The sequence below is a fragment of the Aspergillus tanneri genome (assembly GCF_003426965.1).
Source record: "Aspergillus tanneri strain NIH1004 chromosome Unknown AapTan_8_pilon_pilon_pilon, whole genome shotgun sequence".
NCBI classification, from domain to species: domain Eukaryota; kingdom Fungi; phylum Ascomycota; class Eurotiomycetes; order Eurotiales; family Aspergillaceae; genus Aspergillus; species Aspergillus tanneri.
In genome coordinates this window covers 2,974,863-2,993,444 of record NW_022984635.1, presented here as the reverse complement: position 1 = coordinate 2,993,444, position 18,582 = coordinate 2,974,863, and the positions used below count along the sequence as shown (strand labels likewise).

General features: G+C 45.9%; 5 protein-coding genes across 5 annotated transcripts; 3 read left to right on the top strand and 2 right to left on the bottom strand.

Moving 5' to 3' along the window:
• Positions 1-1,789: 1,789 nt before the first annotated feature.
• ATNIH1004_011566 (uncharacterized protein) lies at positions 1,790-4,962 on the top strand (the record flags this gene model as incomplete). Its single annotated transcript, XM_033576128.1, has 3 exons — positions 1,790-1,928; positions 1,986-3,535; positions 3,607-4,962. The coding sequence occupies 3 exons, from the start codon at positions 1,790-1,792 to the stop codon at positions 4,960-4,962; spliced, it is 3,045 nt and encodes a 1,014-aa protein (XP_033421983.1).
• Positions 4,963-7,715: 2,753 nt separating this feature from the next.
• Positions 7,716-8,579, top strand: ATNIH1004_011565 (NADAR family protein; the record flags this gene model as incomplete). The annotated part of the gene is made up of 1 exon (XM_033576127.1): positions 7,716-8,579. One exon carries the CDS (start codon positions 7,716-7,718, stop codon positions 8,577-8,579), a length of 864 nt encoding a protein of 287 aa, XP_033421982.1.
• A 1,037-nt stretch (positions 8,580-9,616) lies between these two features.
• ATNIH1004_011564 (uncharacterized protein) lies at positions 9,617-10,447 on the bottom strand (the record flags this gene model as incomplete). Its single annotated transcript, XM_033576126.1, has 1 exon — positions 9,617-10,447. The coding sequence occupies one exon, from the start codon at positions 10,445-10,447 to the stop codon at positions 9,617-9,619; it is 831 nt and encodes a 276-aa protein (XP_033421981.1).
• Positions 10,448-13,659: 3,212 nt separating this feature from the next.
• ATNIH1004_011563 (F-box protein) lies at positions 13,660-15,176 on the top strand (the record flags this gene model as incomplete). The annotated part of the gene is made up of 2 exons (XM_033576125.1): positions 13,660-13,667; positions 13,715-15,176. The coding sequence occupies 2 exons, from the start codon at positions 13,660-13,662 to the stop codon at positions 15,174-15,176; spliced, it is 1,470 nt and encodes a 489-aa protein (XP_033421980.1).
• Positions 15,177-15,348: 172 nt separating this feature from the next.
• ATNIH1004_011562 (uncharacterized protein) lies at positions 15,349-16,482 on the bottom strand (the record flags this gene model as incomplete). Its single annotated transcript, XM_033576124.1, has 1 exon — positions 15,349-16,482. The coding sequence occupies one exon, from the start codon at positions 16,480-16,482 to the stop codon at positions 15,349-15,351; it is 1,134 nt and encodes a 377-aa protein (XP_033421979.1).
• Positions 16,483-18,582: the final 2,100 nt, after the last annotated feature.

Sequence of the window (18,582 nt, the reverse complement as noted above, 5' to 3'; positions counted from 1 at the left end):
TGAGTTCCAATCCGTCATGGTGCCTTTACCGTGCCATTTTCCGGCACAGCAGCTTCGCCAGTAGTGGGTCTCCTGATATATCCCTCAGGTTGGCTGTCACCTCATGGATTGTTCAGGTCGCCACATAATCTTATCTTGCCTCTGCTATTGGGCTACGGATAGATCTCTGTGGTGGTGGGCGTTGGCGGGGGTCATGGAGTCTCACGAGCCTGTTGAACTACCCCACTTTTGTGAAATCGCTGCACAGACCAATAACCGCCTCAACTTTAGGTATTGGTCATACTAGCGATAGTAGCCTAGTGGTGGGTGGGTGTGGCGGGCTGAGGCCGAGGCCTTCCCGAGGCCTTATCCTGTCGAACGCCTGCGTCTCTTCAATACCTTGCAGAAATTTTAAAAGTACCTACAAATTGCCCACTTGCGGAATGCGGTCTGGCCCATACGGAATGTTCAAAATGGCGGGGGAGCACCCGTCTTAGTGGGATCGGCGAACAGAGTGGGTTTTCTCAGCATTGAAATATGCATTACGAACTTTCATGGACACCACTCGGTTATATTTGCCGATACATATATGCACATATTGCCTACTACTGAGGCAGATTCGGCGGGGCTAACTATGCTTAGTTCCTGTCCCCCAACGTTAGGTCTCTATGCATGCCCAGACGGGTATGTCCATTTGATATGCGGAGACATGTGGTGATAGGCGAATTAGGACGTGTTCATCGGAATGCTACCAGGGGCTGCCCCTCAAGTTACGCTGTAGAGGTTCTCGATTATTGGGTGCACCGTCTGCTGTGTCGTGCAAACATTGGTTTTATGGTTATCTTGTTTGTGCTCTTAAATTCGTGAAAACGAGACAGCTGAACTTTCCTCTAGACCTGGCCATATTGCTTTTCTTGGGTTGACGACGGGCGACCCCGCGCACGCCGAATACATATAAAATACATGTAAATGTATTGTCACAGAGTGCCATATATGTATAGTTCTTTGTGATACCTGTAAGGTCTTGTTTCGTCCCGATACTCCACAGAGGATTCCTGGAGTTAGGCGTCAACCAATGCAATCGGTCAGGGTGTAAAGAATGCGCCCAGTTAATGCCTTGATGTAGAGGCTTTGGCTGTGTTCCATAGAAAATCTTTCCAAGCCCAAGTACCTCTGTCCTGAACCATGCGAGAATGAGGTTCTGGGTGAATAAATAATACGCGTGGTATAATTAAATTTGGAAACGAAAGGTGAAGGCAAGGCCTGTCTGGTATGTTCCTTCCAGCTGCTATGGAGACAGGTCGACAGTAAGCTCTCCCCGCAATGGATGTGCATGAATGGCACGTTGATTAAGATGGTCGTATTTTTAGTATTGAGTATCCAATAGTAATCTCTTTTCCTTTTGGCTTTTTTTTCCTTTTTAATCAAAGGAGGGGTCGGCGCAGTGAGCGGAAACGTTTGGCTGAAAAATATAAAGTCTCGCCGTATCATAGTACTATCTTCTATCCTCAATCGCTAGTAGGAAGGGTTGCTACTACCTAAAAATTCATAGGGAAAGCGCGAAATTTTCGTGCCATTCGTTCTATGAGCCTGGGTGGGAACAAAGCGTGACGGCTGACCCCACACTGGAGTTGAAGGTAGCTGATCCCTAATTCAACATATTAATCATTGCCAAAAGGAGAAGAACAAGAAACTAATGTGGACGTTAATATACTCTAATCCGACTGACAGGCGAGACCATAATAATAACCTCCACGCTTAATTCCTACTCCAAGGTCCAGTGTGACCCGTACGACGTGCAGGCTGCACAATGTCCAAGATGGCGGAAGCAAAGTTTCAGTCACAAGCTACCTTCTCTGGGTCCATGAACCAAGGCCTCCAGATGGGTCAAAATATGGGCACTATGAATACTACCTTTGCCATTTCCGAGGGTGCCACTGTTTACATGGGTAAGCCTTCAAGGCAACGGAATGTACAAACTTTTTTTCTAACAGTTTAAAACTCAGGTGGATCATCGGCTGTAAACGCTGAGGATACGTTCCTTGATGCTCTGATTGCGGGTGATGCCAGTATTGGTGTCCAAATTGAGCCCCCAGAGCCTGGAACCTGTTTGTGGATACTTCCTGAGCTTCGCACCTGGCAAGCGGGGGCACCCAACCATCCCCTGTGGATCAGTGGAAGCCCTGGTTGTGGCAAGAGTGTCATTTCTTCTTTTATCCTTAGGGAGAGGCAGAGCTGGGCCCCCCCCAAGGAAGGGAAGGATGGGAAACTCATTGTCGCAGGCAGTTTCTGCGATAGACACCCCAACCGGCAGACGCCGATCTGGATCATGAGGACCCTCTTGTACGAGATCTTCAGGCTGAACCGCGATCTGATCGACACCAAAGACCCCGAGTTTTGGCAGGAATCCGGGAATCCAGAGCATCCAATTCTCAATCCCGACGCGTTCGAGTCGATGGAGTCCCTCGCGAAACTGTTAGGGAGGATTACGGCACATGTAGATGTCAGCGAGGTATACTTGCTTGTGGATGGCCAGTATCAACAAACACAGGATGCTCTTGGTTTGTGCGACATGGTCAACCAGGTCTCAAATTATGGAAGCGGCGGCGTTTCCCAACCTCGGTGGATATTCTGCACACGACCCAACGGCTTGGACCGGCTGATGCAGAATGTACAAACGATTGATCTGTTCGAGAAAAATAGAGAGGATATTAGGATTGTGACTCGGTCCCGTGTGAAGCATTTCCAGATGCTCAATCCTGGGTTGACCGAATCCTTCTTTGACGAAGTGGTGGAGATCCTGACGCGGCGCGCTGAGGGCATGTTTTTGTGGCTCTCACTGGCTTTAAAATCCTTAGGTGACGGCATGATATGGGAAATCAATTTGGTCAAAGAGAAGCTTCAGAGTATGCCCTATGACGTCCAGGCCATTTATGGGACGATTTTCGAAAGCATAGATAAAAAGATGCAGACTCTGCTCAGATGGGCGTACGTGGCAGGTCGCCCGTTGAAAGTGAACGAGATCCTGGTGATGTGGGCGCTACAGGATGGGGCTAAATCCATCGAGGAGATCAAACAACGGTCTCTACGCCCGGAGATCGTTCGCAGCTCACTTGAGAGCGGCTTGAAGGCGCTTCTCGCTCTTCATCATGATAGCTCGATTCATCTGGCCCATCCGTCCGTCAAGGACTTCATTCGTCAATTATATAATAATTCAAGCGAAAGGCAGGTGCAGGAGCGAATCAGTATATGTGAAACGCATAAACAAATGGCCGAGTCGTGTCTGGCCTACTTGAGCCTGGAGGAAATCCGAGAGCTGGAAGCCCCCGAGCCTCCAGTCGATGCGAATGGCATGATCGACAGGGAGAAGCGCGAGAAGGAAATAGAACGATATTTAGGGAACTACCATTTCCTCGAATACTCGATCACGTTTCTCGGCTTTCATCTTCGAGAAAGCGAAAACACAGGAGTGCACGTCGATATTCATGGGAGGGACGAGTTTTTCGGTGGGAAGACTAATGCATTGCAGCATTGGGTACGAGGATATGATTTACTGGTACGCTGCACAAGAGGTAAATGTACGGATATCCGACATCCCATATATGGCATTGAACCCTACGTTCATAGCTGACTTATCTCCCTGACAAATTACTATCAGACACCGGTGGCACAAGCAGTCTCAGTCTTCTTTTTATTTCCGCTCGACTGAATCTCACCTCACTGGCTGAACATTTTATTTCAACCGGAAGCGCCCTGACATCTCTCGTCAATCTTCCAGGAATGCAAATGCTGGCTGGGGGGGCTTCATCCTTCGCTATGGTCCGCCAACAGGTCATCAACCTTCCCGATATGAAAGGGTGGCGCGCTCTACATGTCGCTGCGGACTCCGAAGCTGAGAATGTAGTGGCGTGGCTTCTTGAAAATGGCGCTGCCGTAGACTCAGAAACAGTGGGAATCATTCGTCCCGGACGCACTGCTTTACATTTTGCCGCCTCAAAATCTAGCGATACGGCCGTCCGCATCGTTCGAGAACTGCTGAAGATGGGAGCAAACCCAGGGATTCCCACGAGATTTGGAGGAAACACTCCGCTACACTACGCGGTCCAAAGTGGTTCGGTGGAGATAATGACCAGTTTGTTGCACCACAAATCCAAATACAAGCCTGTGGATCCGAATATTCCCAATTACTCCGGTGTAACTGCTCTCCACAAGGCGGCTGCCGTCCCAGGTTTGGAAGACGCTGTGGATGTGCTGTTGCAAAACGGGGCCAATCCTGAACAGGCATCGTCATTGGACAAAGTGGCCGTAGCACGAGGAGTAAAAGATGTCAAGGTTGCGTCCACGCTGAAGGCAGTAGCAAGCATGAAAACTGCAGCCTTATGGAAGTCAGCGACCGATACGCTCCGTGGAGTTGCTACCAATCAAACTGCCCTACACATAGCTGTGAGGTCAAAGGGAACAGAGGAGACGGTCAAAAAGATACTAGAACGGTACATAACTAACAAGAAGATGGTAGAGAGTAGGGATTCCAACGGATATACACCGCTGCACGCGGCTGTGGATGGCATCGGCAGCTTCACATATATAAAGCTACTCCTCGAGTCCAAAAAGGTGGATGTAAACTCGCAGGACAATGACGGAAGGACACCCCTGATGCTCTATATACAAAGGTTGGGACAACCGCAGCAATTGCCCAGCCTCGGTGACCCTGCCACTTTAAGGGAAACACTGGATGACCTGTTAGTTGCAGGCTCAGCTCTCGACATTAAAGATAAAGATGGAAAATCTGCCATCGACCATGCAAGCCAGGCCGGACTAGCATGGGCTGTTGATAAATTGAATGCAACTCTCCCAGCTTCCAATCGACCGAAGGGTGACCTGAGCCCAGGTTTGCCACCCCAAACTCAGTCATCTCAGGGTGTTACGGGTAAGGTAACTAGTCTGGCTGGAAAACGGTTGAATATGTTCTCAAAGAAGTCATAATGTTTACATGAGTTATATAGCCGTAGCCTGGCGCTTGTCTTGGGTCAGATGTTTTACTTAGCAATATTCATTGATCTCATTCATCTATTTAAGGGTTTGGCTAACCGAAATAGCCCCGTTTTTTTGACTTTCAACACTCTGCCCATAGGCCAGTCCCAAACTCCGAATAGCTAGACTTGTCCACTTTATTCTGACGTAGCCAGGGTATAGTTACTCACTTTATCATAGGTAACAAAAGGAACTGAGAAATTCGCACGACCTATCTTGATATCTTGTCACTAAATGACAGGAGCTCGGCATAAATATCTGTAATCGAGATAATGCAATTGCCTGATCTCATTTTCCAGATAGTACTGTTATCTGACCTGCGAAATACCTGCTTCAATTTTGGATCCATTATCTGCAGATAAAATAGATAAATGGGATTGTATGTGAGATTGGCCATTGGACTTGGTTGTATTTGTTTATCACAAGATGGTACTGTTGTGGAATTTAGGGGAAGTGATGCGCAGGGAGCTATAGATCAGCTACAGGCCAATCATTAGCCTAAATAGGAAGTAGATGTCATCTGTGGAAACACCAGAAATCACAGTATCTCAACCAACTGAATCTCTTGTATTTCTATCTAGAGATCTCGGTTCTCGGCCTCAAGGTGCTTAACTAACTAAATGATTCAGGGGTAGGATGGATCGTCAAATACTCCGCAAGCCCTATTGCCCGTTATTAGGCTGCTGCGATAAGAATGGGATTATTGGACATTCTATTGATGAAGTTAAATAATTAGTTTCACCAGTAAAATCGAGGAAATTCGATACATTTATCCCCCCCCCCAAAAAAATACACAAGATGATGTAACTCGGAGGGGGGTAGAAGGCAGTTAGTTCATCTAAAAGCTGCACGAAACCAGTTGCCTAATATAGAGAACGATAATCTATTCATTGTTATCTTAGACCACGATACCGCACTTCCTCGAATAGTTAACTCGCGCCTCTCTCGAATACAGGAAAGGGGTTAAGTACTCGGCGTGTGGACCCCGCACATTAGGCAACCACCTAAGATGCAGATCATTCTTTTATCAAAAGATAAAAGAAAAGAAAAGAAATAGAAGTTATTACACTGTGCTTAAGTTTATTTCCCCAGTTTCACCATCTACTTTTACTATGCACTTTCATCACCTTCTATTACAGCCCTGCTGGAATATTGCAATTGCCACAGCATAACTAAACTAGAAGAGAAATACAAGTCTCCTGACCTGGGATTAGGCCTAGGCACAACCCACTGGTTACACAAAAACCGCAAATTTGAGGGTTTCGGTTTGGGACTCATAAGTCATAGCCCACCCGCGGGTAACTAGAGGTTGCGGACTCGAGGCTCACTACCAAACTCTAGATAAATAGGGAGATACACAGCTACCAAGGATGACCTCGAGCCAACTGTGATAATGAGGAGGAAGATAATCTGGTGATTTTCTAAGACCAGCTTGTTATTCAGGGACGTTCGGAGCATGTTGCAGGCAAGAGATGAAAAAGTGTTGCATCTAATTTAGGAGAAGAGGCCCAAAGAGCTACTTTATCTAATGATGAAGCGGAGCTTCCTTTACCTAACACCCAGCAGCGTGTCTCTCGTAGAAATCGAAAGCGTTCTAGACGTGCTAATGATCAATTTGGTACAGTATTAGCTTTATAAGAAATATAAGTCTTATTATAATAAGACACTAGTCCTTAATTCCTTATTTATTCGCTTCCCGCTTTGTTCTTTCCATGTAAAGATGGATACAATGAGCATACTGAAGAAAAGAGAATAAAATTTTATAAATAATGCAAGTTCCCGGTGTATCCAGACACGTGGTGCACTCAAAATCTGCTCTATAAAGTCCACTATATACCGGAGATGGGTGCTGCGGATTTGCATGTCTATAGGGCCCTATTATCTACCTTTAGTTTCCTAGTTTTTCTTTTCGTATGAAAATAATTTTCTTCGGCTCCCCTAGGACTAGGATTAAGATGTATTTTCAAAGCCAGAAAGATTTTATAGTCGTAGTTTTTTTGAGATATTATTGGTCCATGCCAGATATGGAAGAGGTATAGAGAACTACTTTAAACTAGATGACGGCAAATGGACTGCCAAAAACGGCCGCACCCGACGCTGCTTTTGGCTGTTGATTTGCCAACGCTTCTGCCACTTCCTTGGGCACTTACATCCACGCACTACCAACTTCTATAAAGTGGACCTTATTTTACCCGCAACGGACGGACGTCCTTAAAACCTGATTACTAATGCTTACTAGCTCACGATGTTTACTTCTTCTCTACTGTACTGCGGGTTTAAAAGAGCGCTCAAAATAGCCTTCTCTCAAGCCTCTTAATATAAATAGCAGCTTTCTGCCCGGAAACCTTGATATTCCTCGCCTCAATACTGCGCGTAAACCACTGTATACCAGAATCATGTTTGAATCCCCTCCTATTATCTTAAACCTGACTCCTTACGGCCAATTCACGGGTCTGCCGTTTACACATAATATGGGAGATTTTAAATTAACTTGGTTAAATAAGGTAACTAACTTAACTGCTTTTATCACCCCACTTTATTTAGGTGACTAAACACAAACCCTGCCAGTGAGTCATCATATGAATGAATACGAGGCAAAACACCGAGCGGGAAGGTAATCAGCCTTATTTTCCATGTCTCTTCCACAGGATAAAATTTAAGAATCTTCAGAAAACCCCGTCGACATCACTTAACACAGACTTAACATGCCTCCCTCGACACAGCAAACGCGCAAGCGCAAACGAAGCCCCAAACCGTCCACCTCCAGCGCCAACACACCAACTCCATCCTCGGTTCTGAACCATCCCTCCTTCCGCACAACACCAACCCACATATTTTTCCACGGCGGCATCCTCTCCAACTGGCATCCCAGCCTATCGCCATTCCCTGGTAAAAGAGGACTAGAGATCTGTCTCCCCCTCCTCGACAAACTAGGCATCGCACACCCATCACAAGAAGCCTATTCCACGCTCTTGATCCATGAGTTTGGCTTCGGGCGCGGAGAGCAATGGATGATGGCCATGAAGGCGTGGCTCTTTGAATGTGATATGGATGAAAGCGGGCTGAAGCCGTTCCAAAGGGCGGGGAAGGTATCTGACGAGGAATTCAAGCAGTTCCAGAGTGACATCCTTTCCCCATCTGCGCCTGCACCTTCCTCTTCATCTTCCGGAAGAGGACGGGGGCGTGAAACTGCAGAGCTAGAGAAAATATATGCCAGGGATTCGCACCTTCCGTGTATCCTCCGGACGAATGTTCCTAGGTCGCAAAAGGCATTAGGCAGAAAAGTGCGTGGGTTCCGGCCAGATGTGTGGAACAAGGCCTCAATTCCGATTATAATGGCAGGGTGTGTTGCGAGGGCGCAGGTGGATCAGGGCTTAAGGAGTGTGTATCTGGCTGCGCAGGAGAGGACATTCGTAGAGGGCAGTCCTCGGGACCGCATATGGGGGGTTGGGCTGAAGTGGGATTCGAAGGCGATTGAGGACGAGGCCAACTGGAGAGGGGAGAATCGGCTGGGCAGATGTCATGGCGAGGCGGCCAGGATGATACAGAGAGTTAATAGAAGTAGTTGACCAGGGATCGAAATGCCTCTGGTCACTTGCTGTTTTATAGACCCCTACTATCATGAACAGCGCCCCGCTTGCCGTCTACTAGAATACTCTGCTGAATTTGGTCAATCTGGATCCTTTCCATAGATTCCAGAGTAATCTTTTAAGATTATCTTGTATCCTATACTCTCCATGGAAACAGCCAGGTCCGGGAGATGCAATAGAATTGCAAGATAAGCTGCTCAGTCAACCAGGCCCTGGTGAAATCACCGGACTGAGTTTAGTTGCCTGCTGTCAAACTGCTTCTGGTAAAATCGCCAGGTCGGAATATACTCTGTGGCTCCAAGACGTGGGATATATTACAATGGAGTCGCTAGTTCCCATTCACTATTTCACCGCTCTCAAGGCAATGGCGCACAAAAAGTTGATTGGCAAAAAAATTTTCTATTGTCAGAAAATCTCGGACGACCTTCCCCTCCCTGAGGGGCAAGTTGTCGGCCCTCTGAAGATTTTCCTAGGTGGATATTGAAACACTTCAATGATCTTCCATGATATTCGCCGATTGGTTACTATATAAGGTATTGTATGTCTGTGGCCTAAAGTATAACTCTTTCCCAACGATTCATTTCATTCGAGCCAATCCACTACATTCAGGTCGCCTTTTCGAGAGCAAGCACATATGAAGCCCAGCTCCTGGAGAAATTCCCCAGCGAGCACCAGCTGACCACAACTACGAGAGCAACCAGTGGGTTGCTGCAGCTATCCAAGACAGCCGCTGCGATATTAGGATGATTCCTCTCTTGTCGAGGTCTACGCCACAACCTATACGTACTTACGAGAAATTTGAAAACGATGGTACTGGACGTAAGTGTGGCCAAGATGTTAAGAGGGAAAGGGGGCGAAAGTAGCTATGTATAATGACAGACTGGAACTTGCCTGTGGATATCCATCCAATTTTAACTACACAGTTGTAGCAAGAGGTAATTGTAATTAAATTGAAAAATTTAAAGTATAGCATGCATTGTTTCCGGGATAATGCGCTTATTATAAAGCTTTAAGTTCTATAAAGCCCTGACTATGGTAATTAGCCTGTCTTCCAGTTTTGCTAACTCTTCAAGAATTGCAATAATATCCTTCCAATTCTTATGCACAGCCAGATACTGTGCCTTACCAGCTAACAAAGCCTGCTGCTCCATGATCTCAGCAGCCTGACACAAACCAGCCTCAGTCAAAAAGTCCCTCGCATCCAGGTAGCGCCTCGCCGCAAGGGGGAGGGTGAATGCAGCCAGGTCATTTACAACACTGGGCACCGCGGCTGCCACAGCTTCAGCAGTTAGCTGCAGCGCCGTAACACCACCAAAGTTATCTGGATGTTCGACCTCACTCGAAAACTGCTCTTGAACGACCCCAAGGGTCCGGGTAATCATATCTGTCCGGGAAACATGATCAACTCGTTGGAAGCCGGAGCGAAAGACAAAAGGTTGGTCAGCGTATTCGACACCTTCTCCACGCCATGCCTTAAGGAATTCTGCCAGAGGCAGAAGTACGGCTGGGTAACCAGCCGGGTCATGCAGAAGTATCCTAGCGTCGTCGTCGTCGTTGTCGTCTACCTTCAATACTATAACGAAGTGATCGGCTCCGCCTAGGTTCTTGTACTCGGGATTATACGTGAGGTATCCCATATTTAAAGGGCCAGCCAGTACAGGGCCCTGGGAGACAGCTGTACGCAGCGAGGAAAGAGCCGCGCTGACATCACCGCCGCGATGAACCTGGCAGGTCCAGCCCATTGTTTTAAGGGCCAGAGTTATGCCTTCATCAGGGTTTGTATGCGGGCTACTGAAGAAGGAAACAGGGCCAGTTTCAAGACGGATGAACTGTTTACCAAAAGGCATAGTTGTCAAACACTCAATAAAACCGGGCGAGGGCAGCGATTGCGGTTCGCACCCTGACGCGAGCAAGGTCATATATAGGCTGTAGCATAGCAGTAAGATCCGCTACCAGTGTATGATAGCATTTCTGTACCAGGAAATGGACAAGAAAGTAGATATGGGTAATGTTCAGATGGATGTCTGGTATTCAAGCTGTCCCAGTTCGCTGGCGGGGTATATTTTTTAAATACGAGCATCAGCGGGACCTTTTTAGGCAGCAACATGCCAGCTTTGTAAAGGATAATTTCTAGTGGCCAAAATTTTAGCAAGTGAAATAATGACCAATCGCACTCCGGCGACGACACTTCCGCGAAATAAGTCATAAAGAATGCTATTACCATTCTCTTCGCTAGGGATATAGGCAGAACACCCCGATCAGGAGAAGCAGAGGCATTGAATTTCCGGGCAAAAGTAGAATATGGGAGCAACTTTATATTTCTATAAACGTTCAAGGAGTTCCTTAAGAGGCAATGCCATTATAGCTACCTGTACCGCAGCCAGGGTGTGCTTTAAAAATAATAGAAATAATTAGTCAACCGCTCTAGAAAGTGCATCCTTCCAGAGAATATTTTATCTTATAGGATAACTATAATCTAAATTTACCTTTTAGCTTAATATAAGTTTCCTAATTCTATAATAGATTCTATATACTAGAAATATGTCAAGAAATGAACCCTACAAGAACTCCAGATAGCATCTCGACATTGACATAGGAGTTAACCGGAGATAGGAGTTAAGGCTTTGTTCAGCGAAGGAAGGAGGTTGTCCTGGTGGTGGCCATTGATCTGCTGTTTGTACGGTTGAAGGCTACAAACAACAAAATTGCTCAGAAACCATCAATCTAGCTGAGACTGTCCTCGAAAGTCCGGTTGACTTGCTGATCTTGAATCATTAGTAACCCTCACACTGCCGGCGCAGCTTGACGGCGCTTTTACCGAGTGTGAAGTCATTGCTGACGCGCTCTACCCTGCCGTCCTGTCCTTCGATCACGCTGACTAGGCCCTCCTCCTTTCGGCCATTACGGAGGATATCGCGGTAAAGTTGGGTGGCTCGTCTGCCAGGGGGATCGCGGAGCTCAAATCCACCGTATTCGACCGCGTCTCCAAGATCGACGCGACCCACTTCCAGTCGAATAATTATGTATTTCCATTGAAATCCTCACGACGCCCAAAGTAATGTGCTCTGCGTTGGCTCAACACATTTGTCCGAGCAAGGGCGGCAAGGGATTCGAGGTCGGTCCAAATAAGTTCACCTCAGGCGGTCTCCATCTGTGCGATGTGGCCAAGGTGGCCAGTTTCTGGAAGATTAAGACCTGAAAAGTATACATTATCTGGGTGGATGGTGACCCAACCGTCATGGCGGGGCAATAAGCTGAATAGACTGAGGTCGGCGGTCCCGACCGACCCAATCCCATTATCCACTGTGAAATATTGGAGCCAGGTATAAAAAATAGCAAATCTGATACACGTAACTAACATTCTTAAGATATTTGTACTTTATAGGCTTATATGTACATGCCTTTGCTAATAGCTTTGTCTTGCGGTGGGCCAATATGACCACGAGGACTCTGAAATGCTTAAACATTGTTATAGCGGACACACTTCAAAGTGCTTCTGGCACTGCTACTCGCGTCGTCAGTGACTATGAACCAGTCATGTTGGTTGATGTTGCTGATTTGCCGGATCGCTCTTAGGGTTCTTATTATTTACACTGATCTGCAAGAAGAATTGCAAGGAGTGAACGCTATCCAGGATCCTCGGGTGCCGCGCGTCGGTTTTCAACGCGTATCACCCGATCCTCCAGCATCTCCCATCCATAGGAGGCGTAGAAAACGGAGCCCTCGTCCTCGATGGCTGCGTCTTCGAAGAAACCTCACTCAAATATGTGTAGGGAAGCTTCGCCGCCAATGTCCAAGGCAGTCTTCTCCTGGGCGAGCCGCCAAATGAATATACTCAACCTGGAGTGGGATTTACCATATTCTCCCAAGGAAAGTGGCAAAGGATATGCCATTGAGGCAGCGATTAGGCTGATAGACTATGCTCGGAGTAAGTTAGGAGTAGTGTCTTTGGAGTTTGTTCCATGTGAATGCGCCAGTCGTCGTGTGTTGGAGAAAATTGGGTTAGAAAGTTGAGGGGAGAGAGAGTTGAAGCTATTTCGTGGGGCAGATAGCGCTGTTTATGCACTTCCGGGGATAGATCAGGGCCTGACAGTGTATGGAATCCATGGCCGAACGGGATGCTTTGGTGGCTTGGTGTGGAGACTGCATTTCATTTATGATCGAAGATCAAATGAATGTATAACGAGCGGAAAACCTATTTATATGAGTTGTACCTAATCTTTGAGAGCAAAATAATGTTATAAAACTGCAAAACTGCTTCAAGCTAGGCCAGCATCAAATACGGACTCCACCCGCTTCGCCTTATAGCAGCCTTATATGTCCAGGGACATATATCTAAGTGCAGCAGAGCTGCAAAATTTCTCCATGAGTTATCCACTGAAAATTGTACTTTGTAGTCCCCGCATGAACTGTTGGAAAGACACACAGTTGACTAGAAATACTGCTTTTATGTTACCAAACTAAAAAAATGCAATTCCAAGTTTCTATCTGGGGCACTTAGTGTTGCACAAAAGCCTTGGACTATTGACGATACCTCCATCCGCTCAGCATCTCTTGTAATATGGCAGCGAAAAGAAGCGACGGCAACGTATGCTATAGGTCTTAGGTGGGAGGACATCAACAATTTTCCACTGAGAGTTGAACTAGCGTTGCTTCCCCTAAACCATATAGAACTTTGCAATTAGTCAAAAAAAAGTAATACTAGGCGCAATGTTAAATGCATTATTATCCTCCCATTTGACGACCATTCACATTGTGCGAAAGAGGAAACTGATCCTACAACCAGCACCGTGGCCTTCTTTGAGACAATGCTATGCATGCTTACGATGTATACGCAGTTTAATTCCATTTATATGGGGCACAATCGGGGCGCAGCAAGGCGCACTGCTCAGCAGCCTCAGTTGGTGCCGCAGGCATCAACAGTGGGTCAAAACCATGTTGACAGAGTTACGGGGCCGTAGTTTATGTAATTGCAGCACCCGCTTTGACTTGAATCCTCTAACTTCCATCATCAAGAATACCAGTGATAGTTAATATGGATGCTAATCAATTACCACACATGCGAAAGTAAGTGATTGATAATATATCCTCCGTGCTCCACTAACATCACCCAGTATGTCCACTTCTTTGCCCACTGAGTGTTGGATGGGCATCCTGAACTTCCTGGAACCAAATGACATTGTGTCAGTTTTAGCAGTATGCAGAGACTTCCATTCATCTTTCCTGTCCTTGGTTTATAATAGAATCTCTTGGGAATGGGAAACGGTGCCCCTGGCGCGCATTCTACAGCTGTTACGAACTATTCTGAAGAACCCGGAACTAGCCTTGCTAATACAGCATGTCACCATTGTTTCTCCATCGAGGAACACCATTCTTTATAGCTGGAATGATGCTAAAGTTAAATGCGACATGAAGGAGGAGACTGTCGGTTATACCGATGTGGTTGAGCTCGCCCAAGTACTGGTCAAGTACGCCAAATTTCCAGATGCTTTGAAATGGAATGAGGCTCTTGAAAACGGCAATCCTTATGCCTTTGTCGCTATTTTGCTATCCCAGTTACACAACTTGAGATCTCTTCGGCTTGACTACTCATTTGTCTGGAAGTCAGGGTTTCCAGGACTGATGATGAAGCATGCCCTTTTCTCTGCCCCGGAAGGTCTATTGTCAAGATTCACCTCTCTGGCCACAGTGGATTATGGTAGCAACGTACCCATAGCTGAAGAGTTTAATCCCTTGTTTAATAGCTTTGATACAACCCCTGGTTACCCTCTCTGTGACCCAAATCAATTCATGGCGTGGTTCCATTTGCCGTCTATTCAATCTTTATCAATCTGGCTACGAAGCTTTCAGGAGGTGATTACGGAACGTTCTCGTCCACAAGCGAATCTCAATCAACTACAGACACTTGTCCTCGCTCGAGCAACGATTAGAGAGGACGAAGTGCCAGATCTGCTGTCCCAGATGAGCACTCTAAAGACTCTCCATTTAGGCCTAGCATATCGATGGCACGATGAAGAACTCCTGAACAATCCATACTACATCATTGAAGGTCTTGAGTATGTCAGTCAGACTGTGGAAAATCTATCACTTGGGCTAGAGTACTACCCATATAGTCAGTGGGAGTATTATTTTGACAGCCAAGATTACTGGTCGAGAGAATTATTCCAAGGCTTTCTAAAGGAATTTCCGCGTCTACGGTCTGCAGAAGTCCCGATCTCCCTCCTGTTAGGAATGGACGACGAGGACCCTGTGAATATCGAAAAGATCAGTAGCCTCTTGCCACCCACACTGGAAGAGTTGTGTCTTCAGTGGGACAACGTGGAAGTGATTGGGACATGGAGTGGTGAGGTTAAATTGCATGACTGTGTACGATATTTGCTGATTGACCTGCGCTCACATTCACCCAACCTCAAGCGTGTCGCCATTCGGCAGAGCATGGGTTCTCCAGTTGGGACGAAAGGCTGGGAGAAGGAACGCGCAGAGCTTCAGGTAGAATGTGCTCAGGTGGGAATCGAGCTGCAGCTGGTGTTTGACTATCTATCTCCGGGTCTGTGGACACAAGAGGCCCACATATGAGGCAAAATTAATCACATTCTTACAGTTCGTATTCTACAAATGTTACCGGATTATCAATTTAAGGTTCCTTAAAGGGATTTGGGTATTGGTAGGAAGTCTATATTTATCACAACAGAGGATAAGAAACAGATTATCTAAAAATTCAATCACTTGAAATATTTACATGTTCCCTCTACGCTATCCACGCCGTCTCACGCTTGCCATGCTTGCCATGCTTGCCGTGCTTGCCGTGCTTGCCGTGCTTGCCGTGGTTGTCCTTACCATGCTTGTCCTTACCATGCTTGTCCTTGTCATCCTTGTCCTTGCCATGCTTGTCCTTATCATGCTGGTTATGGCCTTGTTTGCCCTTCTGTTCCTCTTCCTTCTTCTTTTCTGCCTCCATCTTCTTTCTTATTTCTTCTCCTTTCTTTTTCCTCCGTTCCCTGTCTTCCTCCGCCTTCTTAGCCTGTTCCTTCTTTCTCTCTTCCTCTATTTCTTTCCTGCTCTGATCAAGCTCAGCTCGCAACTCCTTCGTCATTAACTCTTGTTGATGCGTGTTTGAAATCTTAGGGAAATCCTTTGTTTCTTCCTCAGTGCTGGTAGGAATAACTTTAAAGCCCATCTTATTGCAAAACGCATCACATCCCCATTGATCCTTATCTCCTGTGCCACAGGGATCCCAAAGCTTGTCGGCTTGGGTAACTCCACCAGTGGCGCTGTAAAGCCAGGCGATTGTACGGGGCTTTGGAAGTTTGTTTCTCAGTCCCTTCCCGTGGTTCTTCAGCAAATAGGTGTAGCTAGCCATGAGCTCCCCACAGGAGGCATCATTCTTGTGCTGGGAGTTGGTTCTCGCTGGGGCTGCTCCCAATCGGGCATCATGGAGTGCGTCCCTGATCTCAGCGGGCACACTCTTTCGGATTTCCCCGTTCCCACTTTTACCTCCTTTGTCTTTCGTTTTGTATTCGTAAATAAATGAATAATCACCCCTCATCGACGATGCCAAGTAGACTTGCTCGCCAACTTGGAGGGCGGTCATAATCGATGGATGTAGCTCGGAATTATCGCGTAGGTTCCATTGCTCTCTCATCTCCTTGCTGGCGTTGTGTACAAGGGCAACCATTTGCTCGTCCGTAACTAATTCGTGTCCTTCTTTCCCATTCTCCAACGTGACAATCGAGCTCCAAACAAATTGGCGATCATTATGTCCTTTAGTCCCTTTGACCGAATTATCTCGCTTGACACCTAGTTTTGGCAAACCTGCCTCATCATTTGCAAATACCAGAGTGATAAAAAGGAAAAGAAGTGAGAGGAGCTTAGGCAGCATCATGATGGCGTTTGAACACAATGCTATATAACAAGGGATATATAAAATCTTACAAAGAAAATGAGATGAAGAGGAAGTTGAATGCTTTGTCCTCTATGGGCATTGTCCTCTATGGGCATCGAAGCAGTATTTAAATTTTTTTATATGGGTGTACCTTGCATGTAATCAACATTGAATAATTCCCAAAACAGCCCCAGATGTCAACAACCAAGCCATGCGTGAGAATTACTCCTATTGATGTTATGATACTTCTCCACACCCAAATGTCTCCCCTGGGATAAATTCCTGTGAAGTTCACTTTTGGCCCCAGTCCCGCCTCATTGTTGGTTTACAGAGTATTGTTTTCCATAGTCTGAAACGCCATGATATGATATCACACTATGCGCAAGGCGCCCATTTGCGCAGGGATAGTGGGGGCTTGGGCGCTGCTTTCTGAGGTCTCCGTAGAAGCCCACTTAGTTGTAAACAGACGTATATGGACGTAACAAGAGCGATTAGGACTGCGGTAGATGGAGAGACAACTATCGAGAACCTCTCCCTAAGAATATAGCAATACTTTTTAAACTCAACTCGTTGTAATTGTAGATCTTGAGAACATAAAGTCAGTTTTCAACTACACCTAGTTATGCAGCTGGTTCTAAGGATGGCTCTAGAACTGATTCTGATTATCTATTGGCGACTCTACCAGATCTGCCGTAGAAGATCATATTTGGCGCCCCCAGGTGACATCGTGTGTGGATAACAATCCTAGTTCCATCAATTGCTACGACTGGGGGCTTTTTTGGTCAGGAATCACTATGACCCATGTGTTTCAAGTCGGCCGTTGATGGCACTCCAGGGGCTTTGGTGGGGTGCTGAGCCCGAGGCTGACTCGGAAAGCCATCGTCTCATGCTGCCCACATAGTTACAATAGTGAGGGCCAGACATTTGGGGGCCGGTAATTCTTAGTGAGAATAACGGCCACCAGCTGCGCGGGCCACTGAGCTGCGAGCCTCTGTATTGCATCTAAAATAGCACTTTCTATAAGCCTAACATCTTAACAACAACAAGTCAAGAGGGCCTAAAATCTGTCACATATAATAGTACAATAGCACACATATAAATCCTAAGCCTAGATCCTTGTAGGATTTCTAGTTCATTATTTCAAAAATACATTTGAATACAGTGGTATTTAAAATAATTTTGTATTATAAGTCAATAAATATCTTAAAAATTCAAATTCAATTATATAAGCATTCTGAAATATAACTTATCAAGGAATTCTTCTATTTTTATTATATCTCTATGTTGCTGTTAAAATATTAAGGTCATAGAAAGTACTAATATATAGTAGCACACTGTAATATTGGTGACACACCTATAATCTACTTAATTAGCCATGTATGTAAAGGGGCGAAACACCTTGCTATCTAATAACTAGATATATACAAAGAGAAATTGCTAAGAAAAAGAAGGTAAAGAAGCGTGTGTTCTTATACTACAAGGGGTTATATAACTGTAATAAGCGGACTAATTATGTGCGCTGATTGCAGCGAAGGCGAAAACAAGCAATATACAGGCATAGCCTGCGACAATATAATAAGCAAGATTGTAATATTAATCTAACTATCACTAAATTAAATAATTATTTTATCTTTTTAATTACTTTTTCTTATTGGATTAGTAACTACTTGTTATATCTTTAGCTATGTGGGATTACTATCCATGCATATATGCGCACATAGATATATATATCTATAGTGTTGAGAATCTCGGGGAAGAAGCTATGTCGTGAGGTGCTAGGATAGCGGTGACTGGATAGTGTATTAAAACTATCGGTGCGATCTAGTATCGCATGGTGAGTATGTTCAACTATCTAGGAGAGAGAGCGTAGATAAACGCTTCCTTATGTCTACATGTCCTTTAGCCCCTTAGCCCCTTGCGTGTGATATGTCAGATGGCTTCAGGACTAGGATACCCGAAGGTGCCTTAGGCATCCTGTTTTCAACATATAGTGTATTTTTCCTGGTAATATTGTTATGCGTGGGGGTTGGTAACGAGCTGAATGGGGCGCTACGGTGCGAAAGGGAGTGTCTATATGGGAGAGAAGATAGGACCACGTAT